We start from the raw sequence: 24,009 nt of genomic DNA, 5'->3' as shown, positions 1-24,009 counted from the left end.
GGCCCATCCTGGGGTATTTGGCAGCTTTCATACTTGACTTTATTTCAGGGCATAATTAAAAACACAAAACCAAACCAAGCCCAAAAAAGATGCACTTGGTTTAGCCCTGAGAGTGAGCAGAGTCCCGTGCTGTCCTTGAAAAGCCACGAGCTGCCACCAGGCTCCCCTGGAACTGGGCAAAGAGCATTTGTAGCAACAGCATTAAAACAAGCAACAGCAAGCCAACAGGAAAAGCAGTTGGGATTAAACATCGATTCCTCCAGTCTGGCTTCTGGGGAACTACAGCAAATCCCCAACAGCAGCCAGGGAGGGAATTTCTTCTCCTCCCTGCAGGATTTCCTTTCAAGGCACAAGATCTGGTGCTGGTTCTGCTTTCACTGCACAAGGGGACAGAGAGGGGAAGTTTATTGCTGTTGTTCCAACCAGAGCAAGTAAAATCCTTCACCTACATATGGAAGATATACTGGCATCAGTAAAGTACTAATTACAAACTGGGTTGGGGACAAAAGCTAAGTTTTGCTATCCTAAATAATTGTATCAAGTCCTCTCCAATTACTTTCATTTATCAAAAAAAAAACCAACGAAAAAAACACAAAAACCCCCACCAAACCCAAAATACCTGTCACATGCAAAAAAATAATTTATCTGAACAAAGGAAGACTGAAGGATTAAAAGCAGTACACTGAACCTCTCAAAGGATGATGGGGGATTTAGTGGAATACAGAAATTCTGGCAATGCAGATAGTGGTACATAAATACACTCTTGGGGGTAGAGACCTAAAATGCAGGTTTGTTTCTGCTTTTGTTTTATTGCACCTTTTTTGCCCTTTTTTTTTTAATTGAAGAATAATACTAAGAACAACACATGAAGAATTGGTAGTGCAGTGTTTACAATGAAATAAACACTTATCCAGAGCGGGGAGCTGTGCTGAGAGCCACATTAAGTGAATGAACTGGCGATATGCATGGGCAGGAGGTAAATATATTATTTTATAATTGCACTTAAATTTGCTTTATGAACCAACAATTTAGTTCTATCTGACATCTGAAGATTTCACCTACATGGAGATGACACTTCAGAAAGAAAAGCTTCAGAGCAATGTAAAAATTTTAACTGACTTGAGAAATAAGCTTAAAAAAGAACATAAAGTGAGAAAGTATTTACTGATGGGTTAGAATGTTAAATTCTGAATATTTTCACAGGTAGAAGCTAGGTTCATAGGTCAGATATCAAAGGGAAGGCTAGGTTTCAAGAAATTTGACAATAAACAGGCAGTGGAATAATGCTTACTGAAAACCACTGATGTAAACTCAGGACTATTTTTTTTTCCTAAGGAGTTTTTAATAAAAGAGTTCAAACGTGCTGAAATAGTTTAAGGTAGCCTAGAGTCACCCAACTGCTTTTCCACAAAAGACTTCAGGACAGAGGACAATGAAGGGCAAAAAATTAGGCAAGTAAAGGACATTGGGAGTTATGCAAGAACTAAGAAAATTTCCTATTTATTTCATTGCATCTTAACCAAAAAGAAACCTTGGATTTACTGTATCAAAATAGATAGGTTTGAGAGAGACCTTAACAGCAATCTCATGCATCCACATTGCCAAAGAGGGATCACACATTCCCAAGGGACACTGCCATGACCTATTCCTTTAAAAGAACAAAAATTAAAAGGGAGGGGAAAACAGCAGCATTTATTTTTAAAAAGAAAATATGTGTCTCAAGGGACCCAGTATGCTTTGGGAACATTCTTCAAAGAACATAATGCATTCCCTTTAAACTGTGTCTTGTGAAACCAGCAGTCAGGGAGGAAAATTCCCTCTTGTAATATTGATTTAATTGCTGAGCTTCCTACCTCGAGTTCCTGGTGGGCAGGAGCACTTGAAGTGGTTGATGAGGTCGATGCATGTCCCTCCATTCTGGCAGGGCTTGAACTGGCATTCATTCACTTCATATTCACAGTTGACACCCTGGTACCCAGGCACACACTGCCAACAGAGAAATAAATGTGAATTTTCTTCTAACAGACACACCAGCAGACATCTCAGAAAGGCTTGTTGGAACCCAGAAACCTGGGAGTTTTGAGTTTTCTGTGCTTTCTGGACTGACCCCCAGGAGAACACTGCTTTTCACCTGAGGCCTTGGAGAAGGCTTCCAAATTTGGGGGATGGAGTTAAAATCACAGGTGTGTAGTTAGAATAGAAGTGTGTGATTCCATATGGTGATGGGTTTCGAATTTGGGGATTTTAGAATACAGTAATAGGTATGGGACAAGATGGAGGGTCTTGGACGTTGCCACATCTTCCTTTTCTTGTTCCTTCTTCTTCCTGATTTCAGGCAGTAGTTTTTGGTTGGACAGTTAGTGCTGCACTGAAGGTCACAGGTGTTTGGTTATTGGGTCAAAAGCATAAATAATATAGGTGCTAGCTCTTTATTGGACTGCTTAGCTTTAAAAGTCCTTGTAGCTAGCCAGATTCAGCTCCATTTTGCTCACTTGTAGCTGGTAGCTAGAAGTGTTGCAGAACCCTCTGTACTTTAAATAAAATTTAATAAACAATCAAGTCCAAATGAAAAATTTGTCTCCTTTGTGTTTTCAATCCTGACTCTGAAAGCTGAAGAAATGAAAACAAGCCACCAATTCAGTGGTACAACTAACCCATCACAAGGCTAACACAGACTGATGGGGCAGGTTAGGACTGCTTTTGCAGTTGAACAAGTGATTCCAAGGGCTGCACAGCCAGCAGCTTAAGCACACAACCGGACCATGTGACATGTAACAGGGCACTGCAAAACTCAATTCGAGTGATTTGATTGCTGCAAAACAGAGCAGATCAAATCCTGGTCCCTCTAGCACTGAAACTGCCTTAGTGGTTTTGGCTTAAGGGTTGCATGAAACTCATGCTTTCTCTCTGGGCATGGGCTTCCAAGGAGCTCTACCATTCTGAAAAGCTTAGGGAGGTTGATATACAATAATCTCATGGTCTACTCTGCTGTCTGCATCAGCATTAGGAAACAGAAAGCATTTCCCAGCCTGAGAGGCAAGGGATACTTTGCCCATCCAGCAGGGAAAATACAGTATTACTTTAATACATTTTACAAATATATTAATATAAACCACACCTCAGGCAAAAAGCCTTTCCAGATAAGAAACCCCTCTCCAATGACACAAAGAGGCTCATCAACCACAGCTCCTTCCAATCACACCTCTTAATTCAGTCTTAAAAACCTCAGGAGCACTGTTTGGGCTACAGCCAAATTAAAAATTCCTTCCAGGTGCAGGCTGCTTTTATTCCCTATGTGAAGGCACTCTACCACTTGAATGTGTTTCTGATTTCTTTTGAAGCCTTTGTATTGCTGTGCCCAAAGTATTTACCCCAAAGTATTCTATTCATCTCTCTGTATCACTGTGCTCTAAGTACTTCTCCCTAAGTACTCTATTTATCTCTTTGTATCACTGTGCCCTAAGTATTTATCCTGAAGTATTCTATTTATCCCATTGTATCTCTGTGCCCTAAGTATTTATCTCAAAGTATTCCATTTATCCCATTGTATCACTGTATCCTAAGTATTTCTCCCTAAGCATTCTATTTATCCCATTGTATCACTGTGCTCTAAGTATTTATCCCAAAGTATTTTATTTATCCCATTGTATCTGTGCCTTAAGTATTTATCCCAAAGTATTCTATTTATCCCATTGTATCTCTGTGCCCTAAGTATTTATCCTGAAGTATTCTACTTATCCCTCTGTATCACTGTACTCTAAATATTAATCCAAAAGTATTCTATTTAACCCCTTGTATCCCTAAGTATTTCTCCCTAGGTATTCTATTTATCCCTCTGTATCACTGTGCCCTAAGTATTTATCCCAAAGTATTCTATTTATCCCATTGTATCTCTGTGCCCTAAGTACTTTTCCCTAAGTATTGTATTTATCCCTTTGTATCTCTGTGCCATAAATATTAATCCCAAAGTATTCTATCTAATCCCTTGTATCCCTAAGTATTTCTCCCTGTTCCCAGGGAACCTCAGAGTTACCTCGCACTGGTATCCGCCCAGGTGATCCCGGCAGGTGGCTCCGTTCTGGCAGGGGCTGGAGTCACACTCATTCAGCTGCACCTCACAGTAGCTGCCTGTGTAACCCACCTGGCACTGGCAGTGGTGGGTGTTGCCCACATCCAGGCAGTGACCAGAGTGCTGGCACAGCTGGTCCACGGGGACTCCTGAAACCAGAGTTAAATCAAGTGAGCAAACATGGAAAAATGCGCTTGCTGCCAGTGCTGGTAGCTCAGACAGGAATGGATATGGGTAGGCCCAAAAATTTGAAAAGTTGCGGCTTTAAAGCTGAAGAGTTACTCCTTACATTACAGTGGATCAGAACAAAAGTGGCTTACAAATGAAGCCACTGCTCTGTCTTCTTTGGATGACTGGATTTGACACTGGCATGAAGTATTCGTGCTGCTGTATTACTTCAGCTTTGGTTGGTGAATCTGAAGTACTATTGCTGCTCTACAGAGGTTCAATGTTTGTAACTAGAACATCCCCAAAAAGTATGGGAGCTTGACACCTTTCTTCTTTGACACTTGATCTGCCTGTCTGGATTTCCTGGACAAAACTGGCATGAACATCTGCCTGGGCCACAAGCCATACTGCCTGACAAAATTCACTCAAAATCCAAATCCTTTACATAGACATCATCTGAAGTAGCAAATTACTACTTTGGGGGGTTGTGGTACAACTTATAACTTATGAGGCTAAATAGTGCACTTAATAATCACTATTCTCTGCAAAAATACTTATTATTGAGTTCTAAGAAGGCTTTCTTATACAAGGACATGTCTTAAACCTGGGGTTTAGCCTGCCTGGGGTTTAGCATGAAGAGCTGATGCATTTTCCAAAAAGGAAGACTGTATAAAACAGTAGTACTGAAACTCTGAGACCTCACAACGTATTTAATTCTTCTTTTCTGGTGGTTTTTTTGTGATGGGGACAATCAAGAAAACCTTGACTCCCAAACACAGAGTATTTTCACTTGAGAAGTGACTGTCACCAAGCACCTGGAGGCAAAGCTCTGTGGGACGTGCAGGGGGGAAGGAGATGCCTGGGGAGATGTTTCAGCTGAAGAACAGAGGATGCTGCTTTACCTCTCTGTGAAGCTGCCACCTGACACGAGACGTTGGGCACGTCGCAGTAGGCGCCGGTCCAGCCTGGTGGGCACACACAGCGAGTCTGGGCCAGAGTCTGGACACATGTGCCTCTGTTCTTACAGGGAGACTTGCTGCACAAATCCACCAGTGACTGCAGAGGGAAAAAACCCACAGGAAATATGGCAAATGCAGGAGAAACAGCACTTGGAGAACAAGGTCAAGATATGAAGAAAGGGAGCTCTGCAATCCTGGTTCCCCATGGCACTGGAAAGTGTTTCCCACACGACAGTACTTCCCAAGCCTAAGCCAACTACTTTACTGACAGTCTCATAAGTCTAGGAAGGTGCAAATGTACAGAGGAATAAACCCCAGATGGCAGCATTATTCCAAAATTCTCACACCTCACCACGAAGGTGGATCTTTGGCTGGCTTAGTTTTAGTCAGGTTTTATCTCAGACTAACTTTCTAGTTCCACATTAGCAGGAGGCTTCCAGCTATTCTCCCTAACTCCCCTCATCTTCACTGCTTTTTGAGGATGACACATGTTCCACATTTTGATCCATACTTTTCCTTTCTGTCATTAGCTCACCACACCTGCTTTTGACCCCATTTGCTGCAGTATGGTCTCTGAGTTTTTGTGCCTTCCAAGATTCAACTGAAAACCCACACTAGTTTTATAAACTGAAGATGGGCTAAAATATATCGCTTTTCTTGATTTCTCATATAAAAACAAAGAGCCTAAAACTCAGTAAATCATCATATGAAAGCAAAGACCCAAGATAACTATCTGATGTAATATAAACCAGTCACTAACCATAATTTCCTTTTTAAGCAATTAATCTTCAAATTAATACAGCTTTTTGACTGATGTCAAGCTGACTTGAGGAAGGGGTGAGGTTTTTAAAGTGAGCACTGAATTTTGGCTTAAAATGCAATTTCAATTGCAGAAAGTTCTGCTTTTCAGATGCAAACTGTCTCCTCACAAAGATTAAAGTTAAAAAAAAAATCTGTGCTTTCACAGGCAACCAAAAGGAAACTTGGAATTAAGTTTTATCACATGTAGTTGAGCGTGAAGAAGAAAAAACACCAAGCCTCTTGCTTCTGCATTTGTAATGAGTAGCTGACTGTTTTACATGCAAATTCTAAAACTTATGAATCATTGTCTGATTTTGTGCTGCTTATTTAGCTTCACTAATTAGGTCAAGCCAGTTTACCACTAAGACAAGAACTACAGTGTAGCTGTAATCTATAAATCTCCCCAATACAGCTCTCAGCAGTACTTTTAAATTTAGAAAGTTCTGGTTCCCTGTATAAAATGGGTAATACAATACAATCAGGCTTCTCTGAACATAAAGCAGACTTTCTGAGAACCCACAGCATTTAATTTGGGGAAAGGAACATTAATCCTTTTCTCCAGTAAAAACAAAGCAAACATAACAGAAGAGGAACTACTGAACTTCACAGTGCTTCACGATCACTCTCAATGCTAATTCTCCCAATGAGGTTTAAGTGGTGTGCCCAGAATGCATAATTAGGGTAGCAGAGGGGTTGCTTTTTTCTATCACTTCATTACTTTGCATTCACTTCCTCCATTAGCAATACCTAGAAGCAGACCTGACAATTTAATGTCTAGCAACATACTTCTGAAAAAGCACCTCCCCCACTGCCACTAAAGTGCTTCTTTCCAACACTTGCTGCTTTACAAAGAGAAGTCGGCACAAAAGAGAGCTGCAAAATTCTTACAAAATTGCAGTGTTTTCCAGCAATTTAAGAAATTCACCTTTGTTTTTTTTTTTCTTAAATGGCAGCACTCAAGACTGTTGGTAAAGGAAGCCAATACAGAGTTCATCATTCCAAAAGCAGAAATAGTCTCAAATCATTCTTGCTGTTTTGATAAGAACAGAATCAAAAGAAAGAACTCTGATTTGAAAAACATCGTCCTGTTTCCACTGTGCCACGCCAAGTTAGAGTTTTTAATAGGCACTAGTCAGTCATTTACAGTATACAGGGTTTGCAGCTCCTGTGGAAAACTCTAAACTGCCTGAACTTCAGTGTGCAAGTAAGGCCAGAGATTTTTATTAAGGTTGTGAAGAACGTCATTTACTGCCCCGAAACATTTTCTGGCTTTTCATGAAAAAAAAAAAAAAAATTACAATCAACCCTGATTAAAACTCACTTCCCTGTAAAAAACGAAACAGTTAAATCTAAATCCTGCTAATCAGACTGATAATATTTTTGTTTGCTTGTTGGTTTGTTTATTTTTAAATACAGGACTGTCTTTAACCAGGACAATTTTATGCTGTGAATGAAATGCAGCCATTTCCCAGGGTAACAGCTGGTTTTCATTTAAGAAAACTAATCTAGAAAGTTCCAGTGACACCTGTTCTCATAAATAACTCCTTTCCTCCTCCTTGCAAATAGACAGGAGATGCAACTAGATGATCTTTAAGGTCCGCTCCAACCCATTCCACGATTTCCAGTTTTGAACAGGGGCACCTAAAGGGCCAACCACACCTCAGCAGGACTGAAAGAACAAGAGCTCAGCCATTTGTCTGGTAATTCCTAATTACTTGTTGGTAATTCCTAAGGTGGCTCTGATCCAATTGATTTCCCCTAAAAGTTGCTGCAGGTCGTGCAAGTGTTAACTTTAGTTCAAAGCTGTATGTTTTGAGGCCTGATAGGGTGGAGAATAACAGAACAAACTAAGTACTTCCATGGTGGGATTTCTTTCATTTTTGAAGTGGAAATTTCAAGTCCTGCATCTTGGACTGCTGTGACAACACTGCCATGAGTGTCTTCCACTTCCTTTTGAGTTGATGCTGCAGTAGGTAAATCATCTGTGCAATGTAAAATCATTGCTTGTGGATGTTTCTGTGGAGCTGGAGACTTGGCCCCTCTGAGTTTGGCCCCTCACACCTCACCCAGTCCCCGTTGCTGCTGGACAGCTCAAACAAGGATGCCACAAGAAGCCACCCACCTTGCAGTTCTTGCCAGTGTAGCCCAAGGGACAGATGCACCTGTATGTGCCCAGGCTGTCCACACAGGTGCCCCTGTTGAGGCAGGGGTGGGAGGCACACTCGTTGATCTCTGTCAGGCAGAAGGATCCCGTAAAGCCCAGTGGGCACTGGCAGGTGAAGGAATTGATTCCATCCACACAGGTGCCTCCATTGAAACAGGAGCTGCAAGAGAGGGGCAAGAAAGGTGAGCTGAGATGAAATGCAATTAGCTCACATACAAAAGAGAACATAAACATGACTGAAATAAGGGACAAAAGTGGCTAACAGGATCTTTTGAATGCTAACTTCTGGCTGAAGAAGCATAAATCAAAAACCAGCAATTCTAGGGGATTCCAGATCACTCTCCAGCTCACTTTCACCTCAGCAGACCAAGAATGTAAAACAGGTTTTTAATGAGTCATTAGTAACGAATGTAAATTATTTAATGAAATCTTCCCAGCCTCAATGCACTGCAGTGTGTGGCTGCTCAAACTGATACATTTCATTACAAATTACAAATTATGAGAAACAAAACAAATTGCCTTTTCTTAAAATCTTCAAAGGAGTCAGGGTATGTTTCTCAAGGAAAAAGTTCATACAACATGCAAAACACAAGCATGTTCTTCACTGAAATTATGTGAAATTATTGGTATTGCTAAATCCCTTCCCTCTCTTCTCATGAGAATCTTAAGACCTGATTTGTAAAACTACTCATACATGCCCTGGCAGAATTCAGATCAAAGGAATTATCCCCCTCCCCCCAATCTTCTGATCATAAGAAATTCTGCCAGATTAGGTGTCCTAGGGAGAAGCAACTGGGAAGTTTGGAGAATTAATGCCTCATGCAAAATTGACTCAGTTTTCCTTGTAAAAGAACTCCTGCTCCTCTAAGAGCAACCCTAGATCATACTTGAGATAATCAGTTTGGTAAAGCACACAAACCAAACTTGTGCCTCCTATTTGCTCTGTGCCCTGTCAAAGGGTATTTCCACAAGAGAAGCCACTGACTCACAGTGCAGGGAAGCAAGTCTGAAATACCGAAATCCTGACTGTGATTACGGTAGAGATGTCAACATTAACCTATTTATCAAACATCAAACTGCTTATCAGAGAAGTTCCTCTGTCTTGGGGGCTGAATTCTGTTTCAGAGGGAGAACAAGCTGCCATTTACACTCGTGGCAAAGCAGGGAAGACAGAGGAACTGCCAATCACCTCATGTGTTTCACTGAAACCAAAAGGAGAGGGCACTCTCCCATAGGCAGCTTCTCACACAACACAAGGAAGAATAATTTGACCCAAATTCAAATTAGCCAACCACCACGGTGCTCTCAAGCACAGCTCAGTAATTTTGGTTGAGAAGGTGTGACTGGTTTAGCTTGGCAGAGCCTTGAAAATTGCTACATCCTTAATTCATACCTGCAAGACTGGTTCCTGTCCTGACTGATAACAAAAACAAAAGTAGGATGAACCTCAAGGAAGAGCCAGGAGTTCTGCTAGAACACCCAGCATACTTCAACAACTGTAGTGCAAATTAAACACACCCTCATCAGTGACACAATCCTGCTCTTAAGAAAAACACATTGAAATACCTCCTCCTCAAATGCAATTTTATAAAAGGCAGGAAAGATCTTTTCTATTTGTGCAGAAAAGACTTAGGAAAACCAAGAGTTTTGCATAATTTGTCTCGGGTAACTAGACTAGAACAGACCACTTCTTAATTATTTTTTTAACTATTGCAAGTTTTAAAGAAATTTTTAGAACTGTTTCCCATTTGAGATTGAAGTTACTTACATCAGTCCTAACTAAGCTTAAAATAGATATGCAGGCAGATGATGGAATCACATGTTAAACTCTCAAAGAGCTCTTAAAACTACCATTTATGTAAAGACCAGCTGTTGAGCATTTTAATTTAGTTCCACACCTCCCACTTTAGAAGGACCTCAGGTTTTATCTCAACACTGCTAAATACATCCAATTTGTAAGCATTAAATATCTCTAACGATTCAATCTTTCCAGCACCAAATTCAGTGGATTTAGTGCCTCTCCTGGTTGCTTCTTCATATTGTCTGCTGTCAACAACTCAGGACTAATTTATTTTTGCTGCCTTTTGAACACTTGGCCATTGCTTGTACTTTTGCAGCTTTTGTATTTCTCAACAGAGTAACCATTCATAACCAATTATTTCCCCTCCCCTGTGTGATAATGGTCTTGTAAAAATATGAACTATTTATATCTCAATAAGCTTGCATCCCTAGCTGTTTCAAACTTTGTTAAACATTGTTAAAAATGTCACATTCATTCTGTAATGGAACTGTTCAGAAGGAACTGAGGACCAGGCAACCATCTTTCCTTGCAAGAACCACAATTATGTAATGACATATCATTTTTCTTAAATTTTGACTGTGTATTATTAAAAAAATACCTAAAGATTGGTGGGTTGGGTTCTGTAGAAGAACTGTTCAAAAAATTATAAACATACAAGGCTTTACTCAATCTCATCTGTGGTGCAGCTTGTGTGCCAATTCTCCCTTTTGTTGATCTAAAATAAGTTTTAAAGAATGATGCATTCTTTCAACAATTGCTTGGCCTGTGGGAGTGTAAGGAATACCAAAAGTATGTCAAACACCCCAATCCATTAAAAAAACAAACCAGTTAATCTTTTGGCTGTGTATGCAGGGCCATTATCTGTCTTTACCTCTTGAGACACCCCTAATGAAGCCTTGCAAAAAACGCTGACACATACAGTTGGCTGTCTCCCCTGAATGTAGGGAGGCACAGACTGCACCTGAAAAAGTGTCCACAGACACATGGTTGGTTTTAAATTTCTATTTTCAAATGCAGGGGAAGAGGACTGCCCTGGTGAAAAGCTGCTTCTGAGCAGGAGCTCAGAGGTGTCTCACCTGTCGGTGCACTCGTCGATGTTGCTCTCGCAGTTGGTTCCCTCGAAGCCCGGCGGGCACTTGCAGGTGTAGCTGTTGACAAAGTGGGTGCAGGTGCCCCCATTCCTGCATGGCTCACTCAGACACTCATTGGTGTCTGTCTGACATTTATCTCCATGAAACCCAGGCAGGCAGATGCACGAGAAGGAGTTGATGCCATCCACGCATGAGGCTCCGTTCTGGCAGGGGTCTAGGACAGAAGCATCACAGTCAGTGTTAAAATGGGTGGTAGTGAAGGGCCAGGCCTAGAGCAGCTGTTTCTATGGAAAAAAAAGGTGTCACACAGCCCACAGTGTGACAGAGTACTGACAAGTCTTTCTGAGCCACTTTATGAAACAGGTAACTGCAAAGCATTATCAATAACAAATTTACAAATAGGTGTGGATCAAGGCCAACCTTCAGGACTTAAAGATTGCTGGAATTTGTTCAACCAAAGTCTCTTGGATTATTGTTTAACCAAACCCCAAAGCCCCTAGGTTTATTGTTCAACCAAAACCCAAAGCCTCTTGGTTCAAAATTCAAATGCTGCTTTTGTGACAGATGCCTACTGGTGCAATAAAAACAGAGCAGCAACTGTTTCTTCTTCCTCTCCAAGTTTTATTCATGAGAGAACTCAGCACATTCTCTGTTTTCCAGACTCTGCTCAACACAAGAGAGAACTTGTGTGCTTAATTTTCAGCATGAAAGCAGTCCAGCCAAATCAAACGTGTATGTGTATATTAGCACATATATGAGCACTTATGCATTATTGAGCACTTGACATTTTTCCCAGCATCACTGACTGACTGGGGAACGGCTGGCAGAAAAGCTCACAGACTCACACAGCACTTTGGATTCTCCTCAATCACTGCATTTCTTGATATTTTTTTTATCCCTGCTATGCTCTTGCTACTTGCACACCACTGTTTTTTGGTCTTAGCCACCTCCTACTACTCTATTCCTTCTGCTTCCACAAGTACCAATCTGCCTGAAAGATTTCTGCCAGTTTCTGTTCAGTAATTTCTTCCTGCTTTTCTCCTTCCACTTTTGGATTTAAGACCCACATTCCTGAAGCCAGATCCCTTTTCTACTCTGCATTCCACAGAGCAAAAGCCTAATATATGAAGGCAGAGAGGGAAACTGGGAGGGGGGAGGAAAAAGGGAGAAGGCAAGGAGGTTGAAAAATAGGTCACTGAGCCTTTTTTTGAATTTAGGACTATCCTTAAGTACTACTAAAATATGCACTTGAAAATGCAAATAGATTCCATTAAAAATTTGCATTTTATCATAAGTATCATAAGCTGATTCTGTTTACTGGGAAATGAAGAAAAGAAATGTGAAAGGTAATTAAAGCTCATTTATTGACTGAGAAATATGCTCACATGTTAAAAATTTGTACTATGAGACACACCTGCATTCACTTAAAGGTCATTTGACTACTGCAGAGAAAAGGCACATTCAAAGCAAGACCCCTGGCAGCTATAAAATGTTGTGTCTGTGGCAGTCAGCCATGTATGAGTGAGGCCAAAAGCTGTGCATTAATTCTCTGTGCCACACATTTACTGACAGAAGAAGGAGACTCGGGTATCAACTTTTCAATAAGTTCCTGTTGTTGGAGGGTTTGTTTGCTTCACAGATTAAAGACATTTGGCTCAAGGCATGGAAGGTTTTTGTTATGCTAAATGAAATCAGCTGTGGCAGCAATGTGAAATGCTTCTTCAGCCTCATGGGTGTGCTGCCTAAGACAACACGGGGTGAATCTCACAGCTCTCAGAATACTCAGGAGGAGGGAGAGAGATGTCCCAGCTGTTGGAGAGTGAAAGATGAACACTTGGGGAACGTTTTTATCCTCAGGCACCCACACAAAAACTAACAGGACAGGCAATGATTTTGTTAGCTTCAGTGAGCAAAGTTCTGGGTGGCTGCACTGTGACACTTTTTGTACTGTACCTGTTTGCTCAGAAAGGAGGAGTCAAAGGCTCAGGCTGAGCCAGACACCTCAGAAGTTCTTGGAGCAGTGCTGCTTTGGGGGCTCCCACGGTAACTTTTGCTAATAGACTTGTTTGGATCCTTCTCTACAGCAGTCATTAATTTACATTTTTTTTCCAATGCAAAACACAATTTGCTAAGTTCATGCCTAAAGACTTCAAAACTCCATTTTGGTTTTAAATTGATAGTAAAAAATAGGGGATTTTTTTAATGTTTGTTTTGGGGTGGTTTTTCCGGGTTTTTCTGTTTGTTTGTTGGGGTTTTTTTGAGACCCGGCCAATCCAAGAATTACAGCATTGTGAACTCCTCCAAGGTTTGATAAAGCACTTTTCAAATAGCAACACATGAACTTTTAAACACGTGACATTTCTCAGGAGACTCTGATTTTATCTGATGATGATGATACAGAATATGCCCAGTAAGAAAAAGACGCTACTATGTATTTGGTTACCCTTATAAACAGCAGTGTCAAGGACATGAAATTAATACTTGTTCTCTTGCAATTTGAGCCATTTCACTATTCAGTGTATGGGCTACCCTCCTGCAACTGATGCCTATTCCAGAACAGGCTTAATTTGTTTTCAAATATGGATTAACTGGAACTGCAACAGGACCCACTCCTCCCAGAATATTAATGCCAGACAGACATTTCAGGAAGGACTGCTATACCCCAGATTCCCACCATACCTCAATCAAACTTGATGTTGAAATACAGGTAAGCCCTGCAGTGGCACTTTAACTTGATGCATTAAAATTTCAGGCAAATACAATTTTGCATTTAACAGTGCTTCTTATTAAAGTATGTAAACTCTAAAGGCCTTTTCATGTTAAGGATCTGGGAACAACAGCTGCCATCAGTCAAGACACCATGGTCCACTTCTAGTGTCTGAACACAATGGATTTTGACTGCCTCAAAGCTGAAATTTGGGATTTTTTTTTTCCTCTTGGCAAGACATCATAAAAGACCGTTCAGAACCCACCAAACAGCAGTCAGAAAATTTATTTTTAGGGTAAAAAGTGAGAAAGACTGAGCAATGTGCAGATACCCACTGGCCAGGCAGTCGTCGATGTTACTGTCGCAGTCCCCGCCGGTGAAGCCAGGCTGACACTCACACAAGTAGCTGCCCTGGATGTTGTGGCACAGAGCATGGTTTTTGCAGGGCTTGGAGAGACACTCATCAATATCCACTGTGCATCTTTCCCCTGAAATGTGGAGAGTCCAAGGGTGAGACCTCTCACAAGAGCTGGTGCCAGCACTGAAAGCACAACACTTTCCCCACTCATGTTACCTTCCCAGCCAGGGGCACACTGGCAGCTGTAGCCTTCAGAGTCAGGAGATTCTTGGCAGATTCCCGAGTTCTCACAAGGATTAGGGGAACAAGGAGAAACCACTACCTGGCAGTTCACACCTGGAGAACAGAATGGGAAAAAGCAGAAGAATGTGCTGCTAAGAGCTTGGTGCTTCTTGGAAGAATGAACAAAGAGGTTGTAACTCACATGATTATTCCAGTACTGCCACATTTTGAAAAATCTCAGCAGAAACAAAAGGAGAGCAGAGTACTCCTCATGGGCTCATTGCAGAAGTGGTCATTTTGAGTTTAATGCCCCTCCAATTTCCAGGGCAATTTATCTAAATTTCATCATTTACAAAGAAAATTAAGCTAAGCTTCCAACAGGACATTTCTTACTGAGTCCAAGTAAGGCTTAGACAAGCCTTCGCTAAGTATTCTATCACTGTATCATGTAATTTAACTTCCATTACTGTATCATGTCTCTAGGAACTAACTGTAATTTAAATTCATACAGCCATGGTATTTCCCATCCTGATTCCTATTTCCACGAAGTTTAATGAAAAGCAATGACACTAAAGGTGCAATGAAGTAAAAAGGGAAAAGATAACAAATTTTCTCTGAATTTTCACCTTTGAATCCTTTTTTACAGGTACATCTGTATCCGTTCAGCAGATCCTCACAAGTTCCTCCATTCTGGCATGGGTTTGATTTACATTCATTCCCTTCTGTTGAACAGTAATCTCCTATCCAGCCTGGGTCACAGACACACTTGTACCTTGAAAGGCAAAAACAGCAGTAATTTTAGGGAATTCTGAAGTAGCTCCTCTAGCAGGTCTTCCTGCAGATTAGTTTTGAGAGAAAACCAGAATAAATCTCTCTAGAAGAGCCCTAAATTACTTTAGATTGCTTACCCCAGCTGTATAGTTTTGAAAACACTGAAAAGAAACCCTCCCTCAAAACCACACTTCCCTCATTACAGTTTTCACAAAGTGCTCAGTCAACCAGCAATATGCTTCAGCTTTGATAAGACCATCTCAACATATTCAAACAAAGACAGAAAGAAAAAAAAAGACTGAAAAAAAAAAGTGGAGGGGAACAATAGGTTCCAAAGATAACTAGACTGATTTAATACCAAATAGTGGTTTCAAATGAAAACAGCTGGCTGGGAGCAGGAGCAATCTTCTCCATCACGTTTCAAAATCTGAAGTAGAGCACACTCCACCCACGTGACATAGAAGCAGGGGCTGGTGAAATCACCCTGGACTCAGGCCACACAACCCATCCTGGCCTCTCTCCCTGCCGTGCAAACACAGCTTCTTTCACCTGGTACAGTGTGAGGTGTACATGGGTATAAATGCAAAGTGACAGATGACAGACAAGTTGAATAAAATTCTGTTTTTCAAGCTCACAAGGAGGCTGAATTAGCAATAAAGGCAGCCTTCCTGCGAGCTCCAGGGAAAGTGCTGCATCCTGCCCTACAGAGCTACCTGCAGTAGCAAACCAACTCCTTGTCCAAGTGCTGACAACACTTCCCAGGGATGCAGCACATATTTGGAAGGCTATTCCATGTACAGTTGAGAACTTTCCCAAACAAAACATCCCCAGACCTACCATTACCAAAAAGAAGTGTGATTTAGGGCTCCCAAAATCAGCACTTGGTCTTCCTGGATGGGAAGATTCAGAAGGTTCAGAGCCAGAGACAATCTTCCTTCCCTTTCTCAGAGATGCAACATTATAAGCAAAGCTGACAAAATCTCAGCAGTGGACAAAGTGTCCAGGGTGAAATATCCATCCCTAGTGCAAAAGTTGTCAGCCTGTTCCTTGATACAGTGTTTGATTAGGAAGAACAGCACTAGCCTATAAAGACAGTCCCCATGCTCAATGCTTTAGGTTTTGATGGAATAGATTGCTGCTGCTGCTCCCCAAAGATTTAATTTGGAACCATTCCTTTATCTTAATTGCATTCACTCAATTCACTAGAATGACCAAACCCTCGCTCTCGATGGTGGCAGCACACCCTGCACTACATGCCAGCAAACAACACAAGGCAGGACAGAAAAACCAGCTGGTGGTCCACACCTTACTGTGATTATATCAAAGGCATCAGATAAATTGGGATCTGAATCTGAGAAATCAGAGAAAAATGGGAAGCTGGAAGTCCGGACAAAGCAAGAAACAGTAAGCCAGAAGGCAGCAGGTAGGTTCAGCGAGTCCTTACCCCGTGGCAGTGTGTGTGCAGTTGCCATGCACACAGGGGTTGCTGAGGCAGCCATCTGCCTGGGACTGGCAGTGGGGATGGTGGAAGCCCTCGGGGCACACGCAGCGGAAGCCGTTCACCTCGTTCACACACGTGCCCCCGTTGTGGCACGGGCTGGACGTGCACTCGTCGATGTCCGTGTTACAGCGGGGCCCTGGGGAGAAACACAGCACTCACTGAGCAGCACTTCTTACCAGAGTGCTGGCTCTGCAACAACACACACTGAGACACAGCTCAGGGAAGCCAAGGCAGCAGCATGGAGCTCCGTGCTTTAACTCCAGCCAAGAGAAGCGTTTCTGAGAGATGCAGCACTTTGCTGTGCCTGGAAAACAGCACTTCCACTCAGCAAGTATGCACAAACCATTCCAGAACCTCCAGGAAAAAATCACCGGTTAATATTGATTAAGAAAGCAAAAACCACTCAGCTGTATCATGCTTGCAACAAACCTCTTGAGCTGCACTTGTCGTAGCCCTGCTCCTGTGCTTTGAGGTACCTACCCTTTGAAGAACCAATACTGCCCAAATGTCTGCAGTAAATACGGTTCTTGTGGTTTTATTGCGCAAAAGGGGCTCTAAAAAACACCGTTTCCTGTTTTGCCTGCCTCTGATTACGACTGCAAGATCCTTGAAGCAGTGACCAAAAGGTCTTGTGAGGCTGGAAAGCTAAACAGAGTGAATGATGCAGTAAGTTGAAAGCATTTTTGACAGAAGGAAATGACAAAGTAAAAGACCCCACGCAAGCCAGCTCCTTAAAGGCTGGAAAACGCCAAATCATTATGTTACTGAATTATTTTAACAGCAAGAGATCCAGCAGAATAACAAATATAGAATGCCAGCAGCATAGGAGAGTGGTAGGCATGAGTGATCAGCATCATCCCCCATCTTATGCTGGGGATTAAAGAGTACCACCATGCCAGAGCCATAGGAAGGAAGGAGCACTAGGAGTTTAGAAAGATCCCAAAAGAAAAGCACAGAACACATGAAATCTTTTAGTGCTCTTTCTAATGCATTTCAGATCTATTCTAATTAGAATCACTCAGGAGTAAACGGTAACAAACATGATGAGAAAGCTGTAATAAATGGCAGCAATTGCCTCACAATAATTATTTTGTATTGCCCTCGATGGCTCAAAACACAAATGCCCCTAATAAACAGTGGTGAGATGTGCCTTAGTCATCAGAAATAGTTCTGATGTTGACTCAGACTTCTAAATATGGATCCAGAGGGGTCTAAACACTTCTTTTTTTCATCCCCACTTTTACTGTACCAGAGAAATTTTGTAGTTTAAAAAGAAAAAAGAATAGACCGTGCTATGACAGAGAAGTACTGAAAAAAATCAGGTTATTCATCTGAAGACTTCAGAGTGGGAACCAACTCATGAGAACACCAAGTTAATGCTCTGGTTTCACAGAAATGGAAATACTGTTCATGGTCAAAGCCCAAGGTAGAGTCTAATCAAACACCTCCACATTGTCCACAATCTCTCTGTCCCTGGAAAGAGGCTGTAAATAATAAACCGAAGTCACGTAGGTTTTTTTGTTATAAAACCAAGAACCACGAATTGGACTTAATTACCTAACAAGAATGGTATTTCACAGCACAGATTAGGCAATTTTTCTGCTTGGGAGAACTGGCTGTAATGTAAGATGCTAAGATCCAAAGATTAGAAGGATTTACTGAGACACTAACAGAATCCCCCACAGTCAGTATGCAAAGCACAGCTTCCCTGGCTACTCGGATAACTATCTTCAAAACAATTCCAAGCTCTTGGGTAGCTGACTTTACCTGTAAATCCAGGTTTGCAGGCACAGTTGTAGCGATTAATGCCATCAATACAGTCCCCATGAATGCAGGGGTTACTGGCACAGTCGTCAAAGTTATTTTCACAGTTTACTCCTGGATTAAAAAAAAAAAAAAAAAAAAAAAAAGAGTTAGAGGAATAAGGGGGGTAAACCTTACAAAGAAGGCAACAAAACTATTTTCCCAAAATAGCCAAATTAAGAATCCTACCTGCTTCAAATTGGGGAAATTTAAACAGGTGATGATGCAGAAGCACTGCAACACCAAGGAATGTCACCCGAGACATTCTGGCTGAATACAACCCTGAACTTGTACTAAATATTTAAACAAAGGAATAAACATTTTGAACACTATGCCTAATTCTTCTGCAGGCCTGACTTTTTTGGAGTAAAGAGGAAGCAAATTCTCCCAAGATCAGTTGCAGCACCAGTGAGGATTAGGCAATCCACACAAACACAGCAAAGTTCAGCAAAGGAAAAGCAATGTGAAAATGATACTCTCACACCCTAATCTGTCTCAAATTCAGCACACATAACAAACCATTACATGCTTGACTCCAAGGCTTTTTTGCATACCTGAGGTGCCCAGCAAGCAGTTGCACTGGTAGCCATTGACCAGGTCGATGCAGCGCCCTTGATGGAGGCAAGGGTTGCTGTGGCACTCGTCGATCTGCTCGCTGCAGATGGCACCCATGTAGCCAGGATTGCAGATACACGTGTAGGAGTCGATGCCATCCTGGCATTCCCCATGGTGGCAAGGATCAGGATCACAGTTGTTGATATTCTCCTCACACAGAAGGCCAGTAAAACCTGAGGAAAAACCACCAGCAGGAGTAAGGAAGGAGTTAACTGTTAGGATGCTGCAGTGAGTACAGAAAGAACTGTATCAAGAATCAGCAAAGTGGCAGAGAACACAAAGGGGAACTGGGCACCTCAACTGCATTTCCAGCCCTGGAACACAACACTCTGCACTGCTCACAGCATTACAGAACAACATCATGCATGGAGAATCCTGGCACTGGAAGTGGTCACCTTCAGTTTATTTGGAACTGCAGCCACGAGAGGAAACATGTAAATCTCCATCAGAAATATTTACTTGCATCAGTATAAACTCTCTGAAGGCACACTCCTGCCACTACTGCCTCTACACAGTAGCAGGGGGACAGAGTGGGGCTGTTAGAATTCGAAATTACTGCAAAGATGCTGCTGAAACCTTCCCAAGGGAACTCCCTTGGCTCACATCAAAGCTTCTGCAGCTCTGCTTATTAGAAAGTTTCTTGCCTCTTTCACTGGGAAACTTGTCAGTAATTGCAATCAAACACCAACTGCAAACTTATTGAAGGCTGCATGCAACCTGTGGGTTAGGAGCAATGAAACAAGCAGCAATTTGGCCTGTTTCATTCTGCTTCAGCTGGGAAACATCCTGAGCAATGGAGAAGGACAAAACCTATGCACAAAAAGGGCTAAAGGGTTCAGGAAGATAAGAGCAGCAAACAACTCCCTCAAAAGCCCTGCTTTCCATGATGAAGCAGAGCTATATAATACATATATATTATAATTCCAAATGGTTTTCAGAGCTAAGGCTTTGGAGCAACAGCTCATGCTGCCTTCCAGGAGCTGAAGATCAGGAAGGCAGAACTTGAAATTTCAAGACACCAGCTGGGGACTGATACAAACCAAGCTGCAGGGAATTTCAACAGCTGAAGAGTGGTTCTCACCTGAGTATTATAAGTGGATAAGAGGCTCCCCATTTTTCATACAGGTTTGTGGTTATTTCTGTGGTCAAACATACCAGGTGACGGCTAACATTTCCAAGTTCTGCGAACGTGTGCTTGGATGAATGGGTGTGGAAGTGGGTGGGGAGAGGGAAGGGAAGCTAGTTAGAGAGATGGATATAAAAAGATGTTAGGGAAGGAAGAAAAACAAACCGATAAGGGGGACAAACGGTGGCAGAGGGAGGGAAAAAAAAAGAGGGTGGAGACAAATAAAAGAGGAAAGACCTGAAACAACCCAAGAAAAGAAAAGCCATGATCTACCACTGGGAAGGAGAAGTGGAATAATGCCAGAAGGGAAAGAAAAGACAAAAAGCAAGCAGTAAATAGAGCTATCTGTACAGCATTTGGCCAAACATTTTGCAGTTTTCAATCACGTTGGCAGCCGGCGATTACCATTCAGGGAACACATCACTCACATTATGAGATCAGCAGAGCAAGAAAACACTCAAACATTATTGTCCAGAAACTGACCTGCCCCCATGAGGAATTCCACATTTCAGTCTTACAGAAGGCTGTCAATATTAAATATAATACTTAGCACATGTTCATTTAAAAGGCATTACCTTGCCTGCTCGACTGAGCCACTTAGAGACCAGGAATATTTCTGGTCTCTTAACTGAACATACCTCACCAAAACATGATTTCTCTTTTTGCAGACAACAGTCAGACTAGGAAAAAACTATTTGAATATAGAATACGAGAATCCTTCAGACAGGATGGAAAACAGCTCTAATACAGAGTCCCTGCTTCCATTTTCAAAGATTTAACCAAGGATTTTACCAAGAACTGCTGCTTCAGTAAACATGCATTTGGTTGCTTTCAGCCTGAAAATGCTCTGTCACATCATTTGCCTTCATGGAAGCAATTATGTGCCCTCCTCAGGTGGGATACCTAGAATTTCTGTGTTGAAGTGATTTAAGCAGTTTTAGTGCCAAATTCAGAACTTGCTTTTCAAGGCACAGCTCTCCACATTGTTCTCCTCTACACAACCCAAAACCCACCCAGGCCTGACAAGCTCTGCACTCTCAGTGAATGAAAGCAACCAGAACACAGCTTGAGAAAGACTAAAACAGTTTCCAAGTTTGGAGAAGATTTGAGTTTTTCTTTTTATTTTTTTGCATGTGTCTGCTTAGTTTGTCACATGAAGTAGCCAAAAAGAAAATTCTGACCACAGTAATTATTCCTCTCCTGGTCAGAACTATTGCATTCTCCTTCTTCCAACAAATTCAGTGCCTCTTCAGGAACTTTGGGAATGGTGGAGATCATGTGTGACAAATAACAGGCTATTTTTAGGCTAATCTCTGCCACATTCTGTGCAGTGAAGTCAAATTTGCCTTAATAATTTGATTATTGGAATTATTCAAAAAGAGAAAAGTGGCACATAAATCTAACCAAACTCACTGTACATTACTGGGACTAAGGTAGCTCCAGGAATCCAAGAATTCCATACCTGAATCTGCATCACGAGCAGAGTATCAAGGCACCATTAACAGAAAGTAACCAAGAACCAAGCTGTTATGTTCCAACTCTCTTTACTGAGAATTAGAATATAACAGCTCTGAACCCTCTTATTTGACCAGATGTAAAAATGGAGATAAAAACATATCCACATCACCCTGGAGGTCTGAAGATAAGGAAATCCTATAATTAAACCTGACGCTTCTGAATATGTAATTCACCAGGCATTAAAAAAACCACCTGAGCTCTGGCCACAGCTCTGTCAAAATTTCTGTGTGATACCTGGCAAATCATTTCAGCTACTCTCTGGCAGGCAACTACTGAGGGTGGAATTTCTTCCACAAGTGTTACAATATGCAGTAGCACTGCTCTGTCCATCTCTTGTTCTTTGACTGCACATGGCATGATCTGACTCGGGAGAAAGGGAGGCAAACCACAGATAAGAGCCTTCATGCTGATGTTTTGCCATTTGTGGATTCCACAGCTAATACAGAAGAAACTGTCATCTTCTGGGAAGCAAGAGATGGTGCTGAAGGAGGGAGGCCAGAACTGCCATCCACTGTGAACTTAACTTCTATAGGTGAAAGGCTTTCACTACTTAAATACTATTCCCTGTGCAAAGAAGTAGACAAAGCTCTGCAACAAAACAAGCAGCACTTCAGAGAAAGAAAGAAAAAGCACTGGCATCTTTGTGAGCAGCCTTTCGTGTGTTTAGATTGTGTTCTGTCCACCCAGGGGCTCTGGACAGGAGACTGACCTGTGGCACACTGGCACTCGTAGCCATTGGGGTGGTCAATACATTTGGCTCCGTTGAGGCAGGGCGTGCTGGAGCAGTCGTCTATGTCGATCTGACACACGGCACCACTGAACCCTGGAAGGCACAGACACAAAGGGAAACCCAGGAGTTACTGGAAGGAGCTCATCCACACAGCTGCACTGTCAGGAATTACCTACCAGCAAATCCCCCAAGCCGCCCAAACAGAAGCTCAGCAAACCTGCATGCAATGGCATCATCAAGCACGCACACACACACACCACACCCCAGATGGACTGGCTCCTTATCCAACCCACCCTCCAAAGGTTCTGCCTTCCAGTCAAAGGAGCCTCAGCTTGAAAACCGAGATGGCCAAGCCAAACAGAAATAAAGCAGATGGAGCTCAAGTGGTGGACAGTATGCCTGCCTGTAAAACTGAGAGCCCACCAATAAAAATCTTTGAGGCAATCAAAGCTAAAAATAAAACAACAGAGTAAAAATAACATCAGTAGAGCCTTCAGACTAGAATTACTATAGCAATATGTGCTACAATACAGCACTGGAACTTTCAATACAGTCCTTAAAATAGTTAAAGTATTGACAGGTGATGCAGATCCTTAGGCAGTTTGAGAGAAAAAAAAAAAAACAACCATCAGGAATTCTTCTTGGAGGAAGCAGCCACAGCAAGAGCCTGATCATCATTAGTCAATAAGAAGGGATGCAGAGCAGGCTTTTGTCATGTGTATGCTGAACTTGAAATCTTTTGTAAGCCTTGAAGAAAACAAGTGAAGTTCACTCTACAACTAACATTGATCCCTCAGCTCGGCTCTTTTCCTTTTCTAGTGGAGCCCAATTCATCTCACTGCTCATGCAAGCACCATGAACTATGCTGATGCAAAACCAGCTTCTGTCTAAAAACCTCAGAAAAAGACAAAAAGCGTGCAGAGGGTCTGGTCTTGAAAATGTGCTGAGAATCTCACTTTAGTTTCCACAACAACAGAAGCTTGTGTTGCCAGCTACCCTTTTAGATGAGGTGTCCAACTGCGTGTTTGTCAATGCTTACCCAGTTATTGCAACCAGTGTGAAACTGTTCTGATTTAAGAGCAATTGCAACTCACTCACTTGAACAGGTGCTGCACCAAGAATAACAGAAACTCACAGCAGAAAAAAGAAACAGATCACCCCCAGCACCTGGGCAGTTCTTGGGAGGGTGAAGCAGGAAAAGCTTCCAGAAATAAGAACTCACCAGGAGGACAGACACAGAGGAAGCGGTTGACTTTATCAAGACACACTCCATTGTTCACACAGGGATTACTTAGGCATTCATCAATATCTTCTTCACAGTGAACTCCTTTAAAACCTGTTTAAAAAATTAAAATAAATTAGAAGAGGTGACTGAAGACTGTAGAAAGTGTCCTTGAGAGTGTCACTGCCTCTTATACCAGGGCTGAAAGCCCAAGCAGAGTTTCATTGCAAGTCTGCAGTCTGGACAGAAACTATGAGGTAAGAATATACACCAGGGGTTAAAAAGGGATGTTGATTGTGTAGGTTTCACTGTTGCTGAAGATGCTCACCCAACCAGCAATAGTAGAAGTCTATGCTGAATTCACATCTAATGTTTTCCTCCAC

The 24,009-nt window shown here is 41.9% G+C and overlaps 1 protein-coding gene across 2 annotated transcripts in view; it reads right to left on the bottom strand.

Annotated features, from left to right (window-relative positions):
• Positions 1-24,009, bottom strand: part of NOTCH2 (notch receptor 2) — an 87,057-nt gene that overhangs the window by 18,286 nt on the left and 44,762 nt on the right. The window contains exons 9-21 of one of the 2 annotated variants that reach the window (XM_033067317.1): positions 23,627-23,740; positions 22,384-22,497; positions 18,970-19,203; positions 18,380-18,490; positions 16,556-16,748; positions 14,967-15,112; positions 14,335-14,454; positions 14,096-14,248; positions 11,039-11,267; positions 8,120-8,321; positions 5,140-5,293; positions 4,034-4,218; positions 1,854-1,986 (exon numbers count right to left, since the gene is read on the bottom strand). In XM_033067317.1, the coding sequence (XP_032923208.1) occupies positions 1,854-1,986; positions 4,034-4,218; positions 5,140-5,293; positions 8,120-8,321; positions 11,039-11,267; positions 14,096-14,248; positions 14,335-14,454; positions 14,967-15,112; positions 16,556-16,748; positions 18,380-18,490; positions 18,970-19,203; positions 22,384-22,497; positions 23,627-23,740 (2,088 nt within the window). Of the gene's footprint in view, positions 1-1,853; positions 1,987-4,033; positions 4,219-5,139; positions 5,294-8,119; positions 8,322-11,038; positions 11,268-14,095; positions 14,249-14,334; positions 14,455-14,966; positions 15,113-16,555; positions 16,749-18,379; positions 18,491-18,969; positions 19,204-20,111; positions 20,432-22,383; positions 22,498-23,626; positions 23,741-24,009 lie in introns of those variants that run through there. The other variant, XR_004418687.1, reaches the window with a different exon arrangement.

The sequence above is a fragment of the Catharus ustulatus genome, chromosome 9 (genome assembly GCF_009819885.2).
Source record: "Catharus ustulatus isolate bCatUst1 chromosome 9, bCatUst1.pri.v2, whole genome shotgun sequence".
NCBI classification, from domain to species: Eukaryota; Metazoa; Chordata; class Aves; order Passeriformes; family Turdidae; genus Catharus; species Catharus ustulatus.
This window is presented reverse-complemented; position numbering and strand designations above follow the sequence as displayed.